This window comes from Protopterus annectens, chromosome 16.part0 (assembly GCF_019279795.1).
Source record: "Protopterus annectens isolate FY-2018-M chromosome 16.part0, PAN1.0, whole genome shotgun sequence".
In the NCBI taxonomy this organism is placed as follows: Eukaryota; Metazoa; Chordata; order Ceratodontiformes; family Protopteridae; genus Protopterus; species Protopterus annectens.
The window spans coordinates 332,920,939-332,937,429 of record NC_056750.1 but is presented as its reverse complement, the minus strand read 5'-3'; the positions used below and the strand labels follow the sequence as shown (position 1 = coordinate 332,937,429).

At 43.6% G+C, this 16,491-nt stretch overlaps 1 protein-coding gene across 6 annotated transcripts in view; it reads right to left on the bottom strand.

Moving 5' to 3' along the window:
• CRAT (carnitine O-acetyltransferase) overlaps window positions 1–16,491 on the bottom strand; it is a 475,040-nt gene that overhangs the window by 17,307 nt on the left and 441,242 nt on the right. For all 6 annotated transcript variants that reach the window (XM_044058286.1, XM_044058287.1, XM_044058289.1 and 3 more), the window contains one exon: window positions 991–1,128. In XM_044058286.1, the coding sequence (XP_043914221.1) occupies window positions 991–1,128 (138 nt within the window). The remainder of the gene's footprint in view (window positions 1–990; window positions 1,129–16,491) is intronic.

Genomic DNA, 16,491 nt, shown 5'->3' with positions numbered 1-16,491 from the left:
AAGGAGCTTGCTTGACTAGCAAATATGTTGCTCACCAGTAAACAGAACATTCAATCTAAGAGAGAGAAAGGAATTAACTTGCCAAAGATATCAAACACCTTTCAACCACACACCAGCTTATTAATGCCACAACTACTACTCAGTGAAACACAGTAAGAATCACAGTTTCCTAGTTTACGCTTCGTAGTGAAACAAACGAAAGCATTTAAGACACCTATATGGGGAATTATGTTTCAATAAATGATAAGTTTTTTTCCATGCTGGATTTATTTTAAATAAACTGCATGCACTACAACTGCCCCCATCACTTTACCAGACGCTGGGACAGATATTTATGCATGTCCATACAATGAAATCTACACAAACTGCCTGCACCCAAGCATTGTTTATTACATTTTCCTCATAACAAATCTGTAGCCTTTCATTAGAATACTGCTCCTTTAACTGAAGGAAAAAGTCAAGCCTTGGTCTGCTCTTGAAGCTATTCTAATTGCCCAGTAGCTCTCACTTAGATAACAGAGTTATCCCAGTGTGAACTTGTGTAGCGTTACTGCTGCACTGTGTGGGTCAAAACTTAGCTCCTTGTCTTCCACGGAAAGCTGGAACACAATGTACAACTCCTAAACATCAGCTTTGGAACCTTACTTTATATTTAGTTCCTTCAGACTGCTTACCCATACTTCAAAATGATATAAACTATACAAGGAAAATTTAAAAACCTAACTTCAGCCTTCGTCTTACATGACTGGTACTTTCCTAGGTTTAGGATAGTACACAACAATTAAAGTAGGTGGCACTCAATTACAAATCTGTGCATTACTGTGTTCAGTCTGGTTGTAGAGGACAGTTGCTCATTTAAATTAAATACTGCAAGGTAAATGATAGTAGAGAACATGACCAACAAGGTCAATAAAATACCTATTGTGTAACAGTCGACAAACTGCACTGCATCAACTGTTATAATTATAATGAAAAGAGGATTTCTTTTACCTGGCTTGTAGAAAGGTTAAAATGCATGGCTACTGCATAGGATGTGTCCATAAAAATTTCAGGGATGCTAACTAGGTCTTCAATACTTTGCAGTTTCAGTCCCAGAAGGTGTCGGTCGATGGCCTGGCCACGTATTGCCTGAAACAAAATGTCATAAAATGAATTATTTAAAAATCTAAATTCAGAAATAATGAAGTTCAGTAAACGTTCCAGATTAACAACCTATATATACACTTGCTCTTCCCAATACTTAACATTGCATTAATTGGAAAAAGCACCTTGTGATTTTCTACAATTATTCCTTTTGAGTTTTTTTTTTTTTTTTTTGCCTTTGTAGCGTTTGTTCCTACCTGAAATCATATTTCTCTGCTGTAACAACAATGTCTAATTCCAAAAGAGGTAACGTGAAGTCATAATTCATGCTTCATGAAGTTTTGGAACTGTACAAGAAGAAAGCACTCACTATTTTGTTAATAAAACGTATTTTGCCTGTTTTCTCTTGTCATATTCGTTGGATTGTTACAGAAGTTGTGATCTTTAATGAGACACTGGTAGTTCTGCCTGCATCTTTCACTGTTGAGATGCTTACATAAAAGATTATGGCCATCTGTACCCAACATGCAAGCTTGTAACATGGTGTCACAGTTATTAATGTAAATATTAACAGAAAAAATAGCCATCTATAGGTGTCACTTGGCTGATTCTAGAGAAATGCCTTAGGGTGTCAAGGGTTTAATGAGCTACGCTGGCAATGTGATCTCAAACATGGATTACCTTAAAGGATAAATAACCAGTGTACTGATTTCTAGTAAGAAAGGTCTTTACTTTCACAACAGAAACAGGAAAGGTATTCTGACTAGTAGCTCAAAGCAGAAGACAAGCAACCACCAATATATTTATATAGTTAGGTCTAAATATCAGTGCAGCACATTTACTATCATTTTATTGAAGTGGACTTGGTCAAATTCACTTTGTGTGAAGTCTGAACTTCAAACGCTGACACTGCCAAACTCCAATATTTCCGAAGTACAAATCTCGTCCCTATCTCGACCCATGTTGACGCTTGTTCCAAGTTGAATTTGCAATGTATTTCGGCTATATCGGAATTCGGCAATGTGTCTTTGCGGATGTGGGTTAAGGATACGATCATTTGACTGAGTCCACTTCAATAAAATGATAGTAAACCCTATTGGCCCACACTGCAACAGCAAAGGGAAAATGACTGGGTAAAGCATGGGATAACAAACTTAATACTAGGGGTGGGTAGACAGCATTAAATGCCAATGGCTATCTACAGGAGAATCTACATACCGTGTGGTACACATTTCTTCTTGACTCACTATAAATCGATGCAAAATGAAGCTTGGAAGCTTATCTTCTCTGTCTCTGTTACTAATGGAGTATCCTGACAAACATTTAAATGTCATATGGTGTCAGAGCATGGACCTATATCTGCAGGTGAAGAGATGCATTTGTTTTTGAGAACTTGGTGCTTGGAAGTGCAGAAGTGTAATTCACAGCAGATAACTATTCCAACTACAACCAACAAGAATCTTTCACTGGAAGAAAATTTGGAAGAAAAAATTAGTTATGTACTGGCCATAACAATAGATCCTTGTTGTCCGTCTCTGGTTCAACCTGCGGGACTTCGGAACAGACTCTGATCAGACAATGGCCAATTCAAAATTCTTTAGTATGGCTGTCTCCCTTACCCAATACTCACTGCTCCTCCATCAACTCCCCAGATCAAATTTGCCTCATGAGAGAAATCATAATGCGAAAACACAAACCTGGAAATGCACCTTCCAAAGAAATTGGAATAGGACAACCAAAGAGAATGCAAGACTGCAGAAGGTGGGAACAACCAACCTCCAATTTCTGGTAATCTCAGGTGAAAAGACTCACCAAGTCAACAAAAAGGTGGGGGGCAGGAGGGAAGGAAGATTGAACTAGATGGAGATGGACAACACTGATCTATAGTCATGGTGAGTACATAAGGTTTACATCCGATGTTGTCTGCTCTGTCTGGCTTCAACCTGTGGGACACAGACCACAGCCAAAGACATTTCCAGGAGGAACCAAGGAAAAATATGCTGCAACACAATGGAGCCAGAGGAAGCTCTGGATCTAGATTGAATATCCAACTTGTAATGCAACACTAAAATGTGGTGACCCAGCCAATTAGCAGCTGCACAAATATCCACTGATACTCCAGAAAGAAAAACTGTAGAAGTAGCCACAGCCCTTGCTGAATGACCCTTACGCTTCTTTCATGCAAACAAAATACAATTTTACAGCCACCTGAATAAAGTTACTTTAGACAGGTGAGTCCAGCCTGGACTTCGAAAAAAAGACAAACAACTGACTGGATTTCTGATAGCTTTGATACGGTCCAAACAGAATCTCATTTGCCTATGTACATCTAAAAAAATGCAAAAGGTATTCACCTTTAATGGGAAAATTTGGGAAAGAAAACACAGGAAGGTGAATTTAACTATTAAGATTATTCTTGGAAGCTACATTTGGCAGCAAAAAAAGGTTGGTATGAAAAGAAACCCTGTCTTTATGGAACACCAAAGGGGGGGGTGAAGAATCAAGCAATTGCAACTCTGAAATCCTTCTTGCAGAAGTAATCACTACCAGAAACAAAGTTTTCCAAGACAATATCTTCAAGTTCAAAGTAGCTGAAGGTTCAAATGTAGGGCCTGCAAGAACCTATAGAATAAAGGATAGATCCCAGGGAGGGTCTGGATCCCATACTGAAAGATAGAGTAGAAAAATACCTTTCATGAATACCCTGGAGATCTTGAGAGAACCCAGAGAAATACTCTCTCTTACAATATGAAAGTTAGAAATGGCCGCTAACTGTGGTTTAATAGTAGAAAAGCTAAAATCTGAATGAAACAACTCGGCGAGAAAAAACTGATGCCAAAGGGGCAGAGAATCCCCAAGCCTGTGCCCACAGGAAAACCTTTTCCACTTACTGGAATACACTTTTCTAATGGATTCCTTCTGAGAAGATGACAGCATATGAACCACAGTCTGTGAAAGCTTGGCATTTCTGTCCAACAAGGGAACTAGAGGAACCATGTGATCAACTTGACGGACTGAAGACTGGGGGAGATTCTGGACTTGCTGCATGAGAAATAAGATCCAGAATGGGATCCAGTACCCAGAGGGAGTACTTCAGAAGAGGTCAAAAGAAGGGAAACCACACCTGACAAGGCTAAAAGGGAGCAATGAGGATCCCTGTAGCTCTGTAGTAGACTGCTTGGTGTAGAAACTATCATCAAAGGCACTAGGGGATAAGCGTAAAGAAGTCCTGGGGCCCAATCAAGTGCCAGAGCACCCTTGGGTGACTGTCCCACAGGGGGAACTACAGTATAATAGCTGTTGCACTTGGTGTTCGATGGTGAGGCAAACAGATCATAACAGAGTGCCTAAAAGCTGAAAAATCCGAGCTGCGACTTCTGGATTTATGGACCACTTGTGACTCAACAGAATGCTCCTGCTGATGCTGTCTGCTAGAAAGATGGACTACCCCAGGATATGCATTGCCACCAAAAACTGCTGAGAAGATGCAACCCACTGCCAAACTCTCATGGCCTCATGTGAAAGAGCATAAGAAGGTGTTCTACTCTGCTGAGATACCAAACTACAGAAATATCCTGCCCATCTGTATCACAATCGCATCCAAGCGAAGGGCATCCTGAAAAGCCTGCAACGTAAGGAGGACTGCCGTCATCTCCAGAATACTGATGTGAATAAGGGCCTCTGCAGAATAACAGGATCCTTGAACCGTCCTCCCTTTGAAATGCTCCCCCCATCCCAGGATGGAGGTGTCCATGGTGACCGTGGCCGAGGGAGAAGGGATTACAAATGGTCTCCCTTGGGTTACCAAGGGAGACTACAACCAGCAACCACCAATGAATTTGCTCATGACACACACCTTCGTTAACCATACTGGGAAACCCAAAGTATGAGTAAGGAAAGACCACTGAACAGTCCATTGTAGGGCTCTCATGTGAAATCCTGCTGAAAGAATCAACCCTACAGACACTGCCATATGACCCAGAAGCTTCATAATGGCATGTGCTAGTGGATTTGGAGTTGAAAGATCAGACAGGGCCTGAGCCTGCAGGCCGAAAACTGTGGAGCTTGGAAGCCTAGCAATTTGGTTAATTGTATCTAAATGACACCCTATGAACTCAAATTTGTACAGGCTGAAGGCTCAATTCTGGATAATTGACTGCGATTGCCTAAGTTGTTGCAGATATGGAGTAGTGAGTCCCTGGCCAAGATCAATGACACCTTTGTGGGGACAGTGAGGATCCAATTATTCATTTACAGAAAGACTTGAAATCTCTGCAGCTGGAGCCAGGCTGCGACCACCATCATGCATTTGGTAAATATCTGGGGGACTGTGGTGAGACCAAATGGCAGGACCCTGAACTGGTAATGATTGGCTCCCAGCTGGAAGCTAGGAAACTTTTTGGAATGCCTATCTTATTGTGACAGTAAGCATCCTTAAGGTCTAACAAGCACATTCAATTGTCCTTCCTCAGGACAGGCAAGATGGACTGCACAATGACTATTCGGAACTTGTCTTTTTGACAGACTGGCTTAGCTTACTTAAATCCAAAATTGGTCTGAGGTATTTTGTTTTCTTTGAAACTAAACAAAATCTGGAATAGACCCTGAATCTACTATTGTCTAGTGGGACCTCTGGAATGACTATTTATGAGCAGTTTTTGAATCTCTGCTGCTGCATAAGGTCTCTGATGGGGGTGGAACATCTAGGAGACATTTTGGGCGACACTTTTGAACTTCAAAAAGGAAATTTAATAACCTCCGGATACTAATCTCAGCACCCAGGCGTCTGAGGTGATGGCCTCCCAAGTTTTTAGGTAGACAGCTAAACTACCACTGACTGCCTCCAGAGAACAGCAGCCAAGCAACCCTTCAGGACTGCTGAAAGGGACGCCGGAAAAAGCTCCTCAAAAGCCCTAATTCTGTGGACTGACCCAGCCCCATGGGTGGTGTTCATTAAGAGCTCCCTCCCACCCTCAGGAAGAAGCATCCAGAGGAGCATCTTGGAAAGAGAACTGTGATTTTCCCACCTTTTAATTCTTACAAAAGGTCCACGGGGGTGGGGTCAGAAAAGTGTAGTCCAATGGCAGACAGAGTCTTCCCACCTTGTTCGCTCCTTGTTAGTGTCTTTAACCTTTAGCCCAAACAAGGAGATCCCATCAAAGGGGCACTGATGGATGCCTTGAAACAGTCCACAAAGTTACACAAGTGCATCCAAGTATGGCAATACTGGAACCTGCCCCTCAAGATGCTCCATCAGTGTTCAAGATAAGTATCATTGAAATGTTGGCAATGGAAACCAGGGCAGACAAATGACTCTGCAACGTCTTCTGTGTATTTGGAGACTGCTGTGTCCTAAAGGTTCTTGACACTTCAGACACTAGGTCTCAATTACCTGTCTCACTTGAGGCTTCAATAAGTGCCCTCAGTGCAAATGTGACTGAGGCACAGGAATGATTCCCTAACTGATCTAGTGCTACAGACTCCCTGTTTGGGGGGGGGGGGGTCAAGGAGCTCTTCTCAGAAATATCCTTCTTGGTAGCTGCCGCCACCCAAATGGCATTGATGGCCGCACCCTTACTTCAATGAAACTTGTCTTTGGGGGGGTTGGGAGGCAAGAACCTTACCTGGTTTTCTAAGGATGGGTTCCACTATGTCAGGTTCCTTCCACACCCTCCAGGATACCATATCTATATAAGGGTATCCAGTGGGGGAACCACCCAAGGCGGAACCACCCAAGGCATGGATGGGCCTACACCAAAGGCCTCCAGCAATAATGGCCTCTGGAGAGGGAGCTTTGGTGGTCCAGCCTCCACTCTGGTGAAGGAGCTCCAATATATTGCTGAAAGAGGCATCATCCAATGGAGACTTAGGGAAGCCCTCTCCTTCCAGGTCAGTATCCTCAGTGAGATACTCCTCTGAGGAATCCAGATGTTTCCTCTTACACTATCTTCCCTGAAACCTCCCATTTTACAAAGATGGGGAGGAAGGGGAAGAGTCTGAAGCCTACCACGGCAGCAGACTAGAGGCTCACTGAAGTAGGCTGTCCCAAAGTAGACGGAGGACTGGTCATAGGTATGGATAAAAAAGGGGTAAGGTTTATGCATGAGAAATCCAGCCTTTCTCCTTGGAGGAGAACATCCTCTCTAACGAAGGCTGAGGTGAAGCCTGGCGTCAGTTCTGAGGGTTTCAGAATCACTGGGTACCAAACACAGCCCCAGACCAGAGGAAGCCACACCTAAATCTGACCTAGAAATTGACACTGAGCTGCCAGAGTAGAAGTGGCAATGCCAAAGCACAGACAGTTGCTACAGACCCAGGAACTCCAGCTTCGACACTACAGCTCCTAGGTCCTGATGGTCTCCAAGAAATCAGGGGTCGAGGCTAACAAGTAAAAAAATGAAGCCAAAGATGGCCAAACTATTGGTTCTGACCTAGAGGGTGGAAATTCAGCCAGCCCCGAATACCTTGGATCTGAAGGGACTAAGGAAGGAAGCCAGTCTAGGCACAGAACCTGAACCACGTGGGGATAAGGCTTAATTGCATCTGCTCTTGCATTTCATAAAGGCACAGGTTGCCTTCCCAGGAGACGCATTTAAAACAGGTCTTGTTTGGGTCCGACACATTTTGATTCCTGATGCTCCATTTGCAGAAGTTTTGGTACTAGGGCCATTAATGAGCGTAAGGCTAAATTAGTTTTGAAAGGGCTTCTACCCTTGTACTATTCGGCATCTGCTTCTGTCTCTGGGGTAGTTTCCCCCCTGCATTCCAAGACTGGGTTCGAGAAGCCCTGACAGCAAGACTGTCCCTAGTACCAAAACTCCCACAAATGGAGAATCCGGACTCAAGATGTGAAATGACCCAAACAAGAAAAATTTGAAATGTGTGTCCTGGGAAGGCAAACCTGTGCCCGTAGGAAATGCACTTCTTAAAGCCCTTATACATCTTCACTAAAAGTACCTAAATTACAAAAGAACAAAACAAAGACAACACACTCACAATAGTTGGACAAAAGAGTGGGAAGGGGAAAGCGATGAGACCACTACTACTATCTGCCTAACTACCTATCTAAATAACTAGGCTGGAAGGAAAAAAGAACAAAAAAGATAAACTGATGGCAAGGAAACAATAAAAGTTTATCATAACATTACATTAATTTCTCTGGATAGAAAAAGTAGACTGGAGCCAAAACCATGCTGCAGACCCAAATTGTGGCAACTAGATCTGGGGAGTTGGAGGAACCAGGAGAGATGGGTGAGAGAGGTGGAGCTAAACAGACTAAAGACTTCTGAATCGGCTGGTGTCAGATCCAAAGTCCCACAGGTTGAAGCCAGATGAAGCAGACGTGATGAAAAGTTATGTACATGCCATTAACAATGTACCTGTGTTCTCTTTTTGTCATTCCTCAACTGATGCCTCACAATCGACCTCAAATCTAGCTTCAGCCACTTTAACAGACTTTGGCTACATAGCTTGAGCTCTTCTCCTTACCCATAACCCTCTCCTTAGTCTGGATTACCTCAGATCGAGTTTGCCCTCAAGTTAGCCTACCACCTTGCAATAAAATAAGGTACCCAGTAAAAAAAAAAAGTCCAAATTAAACCACATTACAGTTAGAATAGAAAGACAGAAGACAACTTGAGCTCATTCAGCAAAGTAGGCAGGAATTACTCCTCAGGACAGACTAGGAACCCAAATGAAAATCTTCCAAAGCAGGAAGGAGGGGCTGGAGGGCAGGAGGTTGAGGAAGGATAAAGAGAACACAGGTGCATCGTTATGGCGAGTACATAACTTTTGTATCTGATGTTATCTTTTTCATCTGTTACTCAACTGATGAGACAGAGTCTCCAGTTAGAAAATTCCTGTGTGGTCCTAAAGGAAGGAGATTCCAGAGTACAGCAATGCCAAATGCTGCTCTAACCCTATATAAGATGTCCAATTTGTAAAGAGCAATACAGGTATGAGCAGTGGACCAAATGACAGCTGCACAAATGCAATCTATGGAAGCCCTGGACCAGAAAGCAGACAATGCGGTTGCTGGAATGAGCCTTAGGAGGTTTAGGTAATGTTAACCTTTTATTCTTACAAAGCACATGCAAACAGTGAGCCATCTGGCTAAAGTTACTTTTGAAACCACCTTGCCCAATTTAGCCTTGGAAAAAGAGAAAATTGGTCCAATTCCCTCACATCTTTAGTTCTATGTGGACAGAATCTAAGACATCTGTGAACATTCAACAGATGCAACATGTATTCTCCATTGGTGGAAAACCTTGGAAAGAAGACAGGTAGATTAATGGACTGGTTGATAGTGGTCTCGGATGCCAGCTTAGGTAGGAAATTAGGCTTAGTCTGAAGGGACACCATATCCTTATGAAAAAAAAAAAAACAGATACGGTGCTCGGAAGAGTGCCTGGAACTTGTCTAGCTGATGTAATTGCAACCAGAAAAATGCTTCTCCAAGACAGAAGTTCTAAGTTCACCTTGGCAGGGGGCTCCAAGGAAGACTGTATCAAAGCCTGAAGAAATACTTTTAAAACCAATGGCGGAGCAGGATCCTTAATAGGCTGTCAAAGTATAAAGGTGACTTTTGAGAAAGGCCATACATAATTTCAGTGATGCCAAGGAAGAATGGTTTTCTCTTGCGTGAAAATTAGAAATGGTAGCAAGTCGGACCTTAACTGTATAAAAACTAGCTCCACTACTGAAAGTGGAGGCAAGAAAATCAAAGATAGAGGGAAAGGTGCTGAAAACAGGTCCAGTTGTCTCTGGAGAGCCCAAATGGAAAAAACCTTCCCATTTGTGCTTCTAAATCCTCCTAGCAGAATCTTTCAGAGAGGATGCAAGGATATGATGTACTGGGAAGGAAAGCCTGGACTGCCTAGCCATCACTGAAGTAGAGAAACCCTGCAGTCAAACTTGAGGGTCCAAATATCTGGGTGAGCGTTTTCCCAAATGGGTGAGATGAAAGGTAAAACACCTAGGAAGGGTGTACTAGATGAGGCACAGGAAGGGAAACCACACATGACAAGGCCAGAATGGGGCAAAGAGGATTACTTTGCTCTTCCACTGAGATGCTTTCTGAAGAACTTGGGAATGACAGGGGTGGGGAGAAAGGCATAGAGGAGACCAGAGGGTCAATAGTGAATCAGTGTCTCTCTCTGAGACTCCCCCTCTGGAGGGATCAGGGAAAGTACCTGCTGCACTTGGAATTGTGGGAAGAAGCAGAGAGTTCACAGCACGGTCGGCCCCATTAGCGAAAAATCCTTTCTACCACTAATGGGTTGAGACCACTCTTAAGGGAGTAAGGGGGACCTCCTCAGTTTGTCTGCTAGCACGTAAAGACTTCTCCAGAATATCCATTTCCAACCGAAAGTGGCCAGAAGAGTTTGTCCACTGCCACACACTCAATGCTGCACGACATAATGGGTAGAAAAGTGCAGTTGTGTACACTTACCATAAATGTAAATGTTCGAGTGTATTCACTGTTGCAGTCACTACATTTGGGTTATCTGCCTGCAGGTAGCCCTCAGCCAGCCTGACTATCAAACTCTTGGGTCCTGCATCAGATGCGGTCTCATCTTCCATGATGTCAGGGGTATAAAGCATGCAGCTGACATTATTACATCAGTTTTTCTTGCCCCAGATGTCAGGTGCCCCCATAATGGGAAGCAATTATACATATATAAAGGTTACACCTCCAACAAAAAGCAAATACACCAGAAAGCTGAAATACACTAAAGAAGAAGAAAGGTATAGCCAAGAGAAGTCATGGGGCTGGAGGGAGGGTAACCAGGACTGTAACAGTGAATACATTCTAACATCTGCATTTATGGTGAGTGTACACAACTGTACTATGTTCTTCATGTTTCACTGTTGCAAGCTATGTCAGGGAGGAGGAAGTTAAAGAGCATTATGACCAGCTATTAAGCCCTGCAAGACTGAAGTGGCAAAACCAGCTCTGGATTTAGAAAACAAAGGCAAGAGGTAATGCTTGGTGAAGGTATGTACAGAGCTCCTGGTAGCAGCTTCTAGAATGTCCCTGGTAGGGACACCTCTGAGAAAGGCTGAAGAGGTAGATGCAGCCCTGGTGGAATGTGATCTTATCCCCTGAGGGGTAGATTTTCCATGTTGCTTATAGCAGAAAAGAATGCTATGGCCTATCCACTTAGAAATTGTTTGCTTTGAAATGGCCTTCCCCTCTGCCCCTGCAACAAAGGCAACTAGCAGCTGTTCAGTTTTTCTGAGAGGCTTAGTCCTGTCCAAATAGAATCTTAGTTGTCTGTGCATGTCCAGAAAGTGCAGTATTCATTCTCCTTTGTTTTGTGGATTAGGAAAAAAGTAGTCAAATGAATGGACTGATTAAGGGCCACACTGGATACCCACCTTGGGCATAAAGGAAAGACTGGCCCTGAGGGACACCCTGTCAGCATGGAAGATGATGAAGGGCTCCACTGCCATGAGGGCCTAAAGTTCAGACACTCTTCTTGCTGAAGTGATGGCTAGAAGGAAAGCAGTTTTCCAAGAAAGGAATTTCAACTCTACAGTTGCAGCTGGCTCAAAAGGAGGTAGAGTGAGTTTTTCCAATACAAAGTTAAGGTCCCAGGCTGGAGTAGGGGCTCTCCTGGGTGGTCTTACATTTTTGGCCCCTCTGAGGAATTGTTTCAGCAGGGGGTGAGAGAAGAGAGGTGGCTTAGTATTATAATGTGCTGAAATGGCTGAGGCATGAATTTTAATTGATAAGAAGGAAAGGCCCTTGTGGAGCATCTCTGTTAAGTATTGAAGAATATGTGGTAAGCTGGGCACTGTTGTGCCCATCCCTTGAGTCTGGCTCCAGGCACAGTATCTTTTCCACTTTTCAGCATAGGATTTTCTAGTACTAGGCCTCCTGGCCTCCAGAATGACATCTAGCACCTGCTTACTGAGTGATGCTAATGGAGAGATGAGGGAATCAGCCAGGCTGCAAGGTTCAGGGTTTGAAACTGGGGGTGCAAAATCTGGCCCTCCTGCTGGGGCAGCAGGGAAGGGGTCTGAGGCAGGTGCCATGGATCCAGCAGTGACATACTGGGCAAGAGGAGGTACCAGTGTTGGCGTGGCCAGTCTGGTGCAATCAGTATTGTCCTTGGTTTGTCTTGTTTGATCTTTAGCAGAACTTTTGGCAGGAAAGGCAGAGGGGGAAAAGCATAAACTTAGAGACTTTCCCAGGTGAAGGACAGGGCATCCACTTTCCAAGCTTGGCCGTGGGGAGTCCTTATGCAGAATTTGTCCAATTGGTAGTTCTGAGGGGAGGCAAACAGGTCAGTCTCTGGGCTCCCCCATTTGTTTCTCAAAATGTTGAATATCTTTGGTTCCAGTTTCCACTCGTGTGGGTCCATGCGATTTCTGCTTAGGTCATCTGCCAGTGAATTTAGCTTGCCTGGCAGGAATTGAGCTTGTAGGTGCACTTAGTAGCTCAAGGCTGTGTTCCACAGAGCCATGGCTAATCCGCAGAGAGGATATGAGTGGGTTCCCCCCTGATTGTTTATGTACCACATAACAGTGGTGTTGTTGTCTGTCTTTACCAATAATTGTCCTGGAAGAATGTGGTCCTTGAAGGCTGTCAGTGACTCCTGTACAGCTAACATTTATTTTTGATTGATATGCAGGTGTATCTGACTCGGGTTCCATTTGCCCTGAATGCACTGCCCTGCCAAGTGAGCCCCCCATGCATAGTCTGATGTGTCTGGGCGGCAAGGGGTAGAATGAATGGCAGTCCCTTGTAAGGTTACCACCTTTTCAAATGTCCAAAGTGGGACATTTTTTGTAGAAACATGAAATTTTACAGGATAAAACATACTCACGGCAAGTTCAAAGGACAGAGCTTCACTTTTTTGCTAAAATAAAAGATTATTCTTGTAGCATTTGAGCTGCTTATGCTATTTCATATAACATTTAAGTGATTCAGATACAAAATAACTGTTTTATGCAACTATTAAAGAAAACTTACAAAAAATATTTTTTGCCCTAAATCTCAGGACATTTGTCATTTATTTTTTTTCCGTAGGACACAACTGCCCAAAGAGAGATGGTCCCTCACAAAGAGAGAGAGGTGGTAACATTAGTCCCTTGTTGTGGTAGCAGGCCTCTGCCCACTAAAGGAACTCTGTCTTTATACAAGGAATGATAGGAATCATTGATTACAGATCCTGTGAATGTTGACACCATAGGCTTTTGAGATACCATTGTAGTTTCCTCATATGCAGTCTTGCATACGGAATTAGCAGAATGCAAGAGGCCATGAACTCCAGGGCTTGCAGGATTTTCCTTGCAGATAGCTGGGTCTTTGTGGCCAGTAGTTTGAAGTAGGCTGTCAAATAAACTTGTTTCTCTGGCGTGAGGTAAGCCATTTGGGAAGTTGTGTTCAAGCTTGCTCCCAGGAATACAATTTGCTGGCAGGGTACTAGATGAGATTTCTTTTCGTTTATGGTGAACCCCAGTGTGGTTAGAAGTTTCTTTACAAATGCCAGATGATTTAGTCCTGGCTTTCTGCCTGAATTAGACAATCGTCCAGGTATGGATATATTTGAATATTTCTTTGCCTGCAAAATGCAATGACTGCAGCTAGGCACTTTGTGAATACCCTGAGTGCAGTAGATAAGCCAAAGGGAAGTGCAGAGAACTGATAGTGCATGTAGCCTGCTCTGAAGTGAAGGTATTTCCTGCAAGATTCCCTTATTGGAATGTGCAGGTAAGCTTCCTTAAAGTCTAAGGTTGCCAACCAGGCATCTTTGCCTAGTATACAGGAAGCAGCTGATGAAGTGTTAGCATTTTGAATTTTGGGATTACCAAAAAGGTGTTTAGGATAGAGATGTCCATGATAGGACGCCAGGAGCAGTCTTTTCTGGGTACCAGGAAAAGTCTCGAGTAAAAACCTTGTCCCCTTTCTTCTGCTGGGACAGGTTGAATAGCCCAGATACTTAGAAGAGAAAGAACCTGCTGTTAAGCCTCTGCCCACTGATTTGGAGGTAGGTCTGGCCAACCATTTGGGGTTGGTAAGGTGTGGAAGTGGTATCTGTATCCTTGGGAAGCTATATTTAAAACCCATTTATCCTGGGTAATGATTTCCCAGTTTTTTGTATGCAGTGCGATCATTCCCCCCTAAGGGAGCATGCAGTAGAGCAGGACTGGGAAAGTTTAAGGTTAAGTCATTGTGACAGTTTTCCATAGGGGGTGTTTTACTACTTCCAGTTTTGGAAGTGGAAGCCCCCCCACTGCTTAGGCCTGTGAGTACCTTGGGACTGTAGCCTAGGTGGTCTGCTGTTCCTGGGTTTGGACTGAGAAGTCCTGGAAGAGACAAGAAAAGACCAATTCTTAGAAAGCCAATGCCTACTGAATCTGGGAGGCTGCACTTGCAGGAAATCTTTAACAGTTTGCATAGACTTCGCTTTTTCCTCCATCTTTTTAAGGACTACTTCTGCTTTGTTGCCAAACAGGTAATCTTGGTTTAAGGGAGCATCCAGTAATTTAGCTTTAACATGATCTGGCAAATTTGGCTCCTTAAGCCAAGCATGCCTTCTAAGAACTGACCAAGTGACAGCAGCCCTGCAAGATGCTTCCAGAGAGTCAAAACCACATTGCAAAGTACGTTTACAAACTTGTTCAGCAGAATGCATTAAATCCTGTAATTCTTTACTTTCAGCACAGTCAGGAATCAACATCATTTTCTGTTTTAGTAGTCCCATAATATGTTGCTGATACTTGAACATATGAAACTGGCAGTTTAAGGCCCTAATGGCCAAAGTAGAAGTGTATACCTTCTTACCCCATCTGTCCAAGGCCCTGGAATCTCTATCAGAGGCGGTAGGGTTTTGGCAGTAGTAGCTTTAATGCCTTTAGGTCCCTGGGAAATGGTCTCTGGGTCCACAGAAGGAATCTTGAAAAGGAACTTGTGAGAGTCAGGTACTCTAATACCAGTCAGGTTTCCTGGGAGTCATAGGTAAAGTGTCTGAGGCCAGGCTAGATTCCAAGAAGGCATCATCTACAATTTCCAAGTAACGAGGAATAGCTTAAGGCCTGTGTTGAGGTAGGAGTAAAAATTCCCTAAACCTCTTTTTGGAGTCAGAGTAATCCTGGCTTTCCCAGCGGAAATGCTCCCTAAGAGTGTGCAAGGTTTCACCAAAAGAAAAATCTTCTGGGGGGGGGGAGCAGAGGGAATGGAGTCCTCTGCATTAGAATCTTCATAGGTAGATAAGGGCAAATCCTGGTAATCAAAAAAAAAAAACTGAATTTTCAGAATCCTGATCAGAAGAATCAGAAGGAAAATCAATTCTATGTCTCTTAGAGGGTTAGGTTAGGTTAGGAGAAGGCTGGCTTCCCCTAATTAAAGTAATATGGTCTTCAGCCATTCTTATTTGTTTTTTAGGCATATGGGCCTGATCATGCGGTTTGAACGTTGGTTTTCTAGGCGTTTTAGGCCTTGAAGATGGCGTCTGTTTGAAATGCAAGTCCGTAGGCCTGAATACAAGCTCAGAAGCCAGAGCCTGCGCAGCGGCTCCAGACCCATCCAAAGTAGAGACATCCGCAGGTTCCACAGTCGAAGCATCTCATGGCATACTGGACTCCAAATGGGTCTCAGTAGAGGCCTGAAAATCTGAAATAGTGGGTATCAGGGGCTGCGAAAACGCCTCACTGAGTATCTGCGAACTGGCAACTAGCTTACCGGAAGAGTCGTCGGCAGCTTTGGACCTATGCAGTCTGTGTCTATCTTTATCTTTACGTCTTTTTCAGAATGTCGGTAGTCGGATGGCTTACGAAGCCATTTCTGGATAATTAAACAGAGTACTGAAATAGTTTGCTGCAAAAATGGACCAACGACGAATAGTTCGAGGAGTGAATAAGTCATAAAACCGATAGCGAGGGACGTTGTGGTCTGGGCCTAAGCAAGGAATGCAGTACGAATGAAAATCTTTATGAGGTATTTGCTTTCCACAGGTAATACAATTTAACTTTTACTGACATCAGTTTAGAGCAAGAAAAAGGATCCCCAATGGGGTACTTAGCTTTTTTGAAGACTTTGGTTCTGAAACTCGAAAACAAAAATTTCAGGAGTCGGCCGACTGGCACTTGCGAATTGCTTCTACTTCGGGCACCGAGCGGCAAGAAAGACTGATGTAATGGTGTCGGCTGCATGCTTTATATCCCAGACTACCTGACATCATGGAAGATGAGACAGCATCCGACACAGGACCCAAGACTTTGATATTCAGGCCGGCTGAGAGCTACCTGCAGGCAGATAACCCAAATGTAATGACTGCAACAGTGAAACACGAAGAACATCAGGTTCCCACATCTGCTGACGTACCAGACCACCAATATGTTGTCCATCTGAATAACAACCATCCCAGGATGGAGAACGTCTTGAAATGCCTGCAAAGT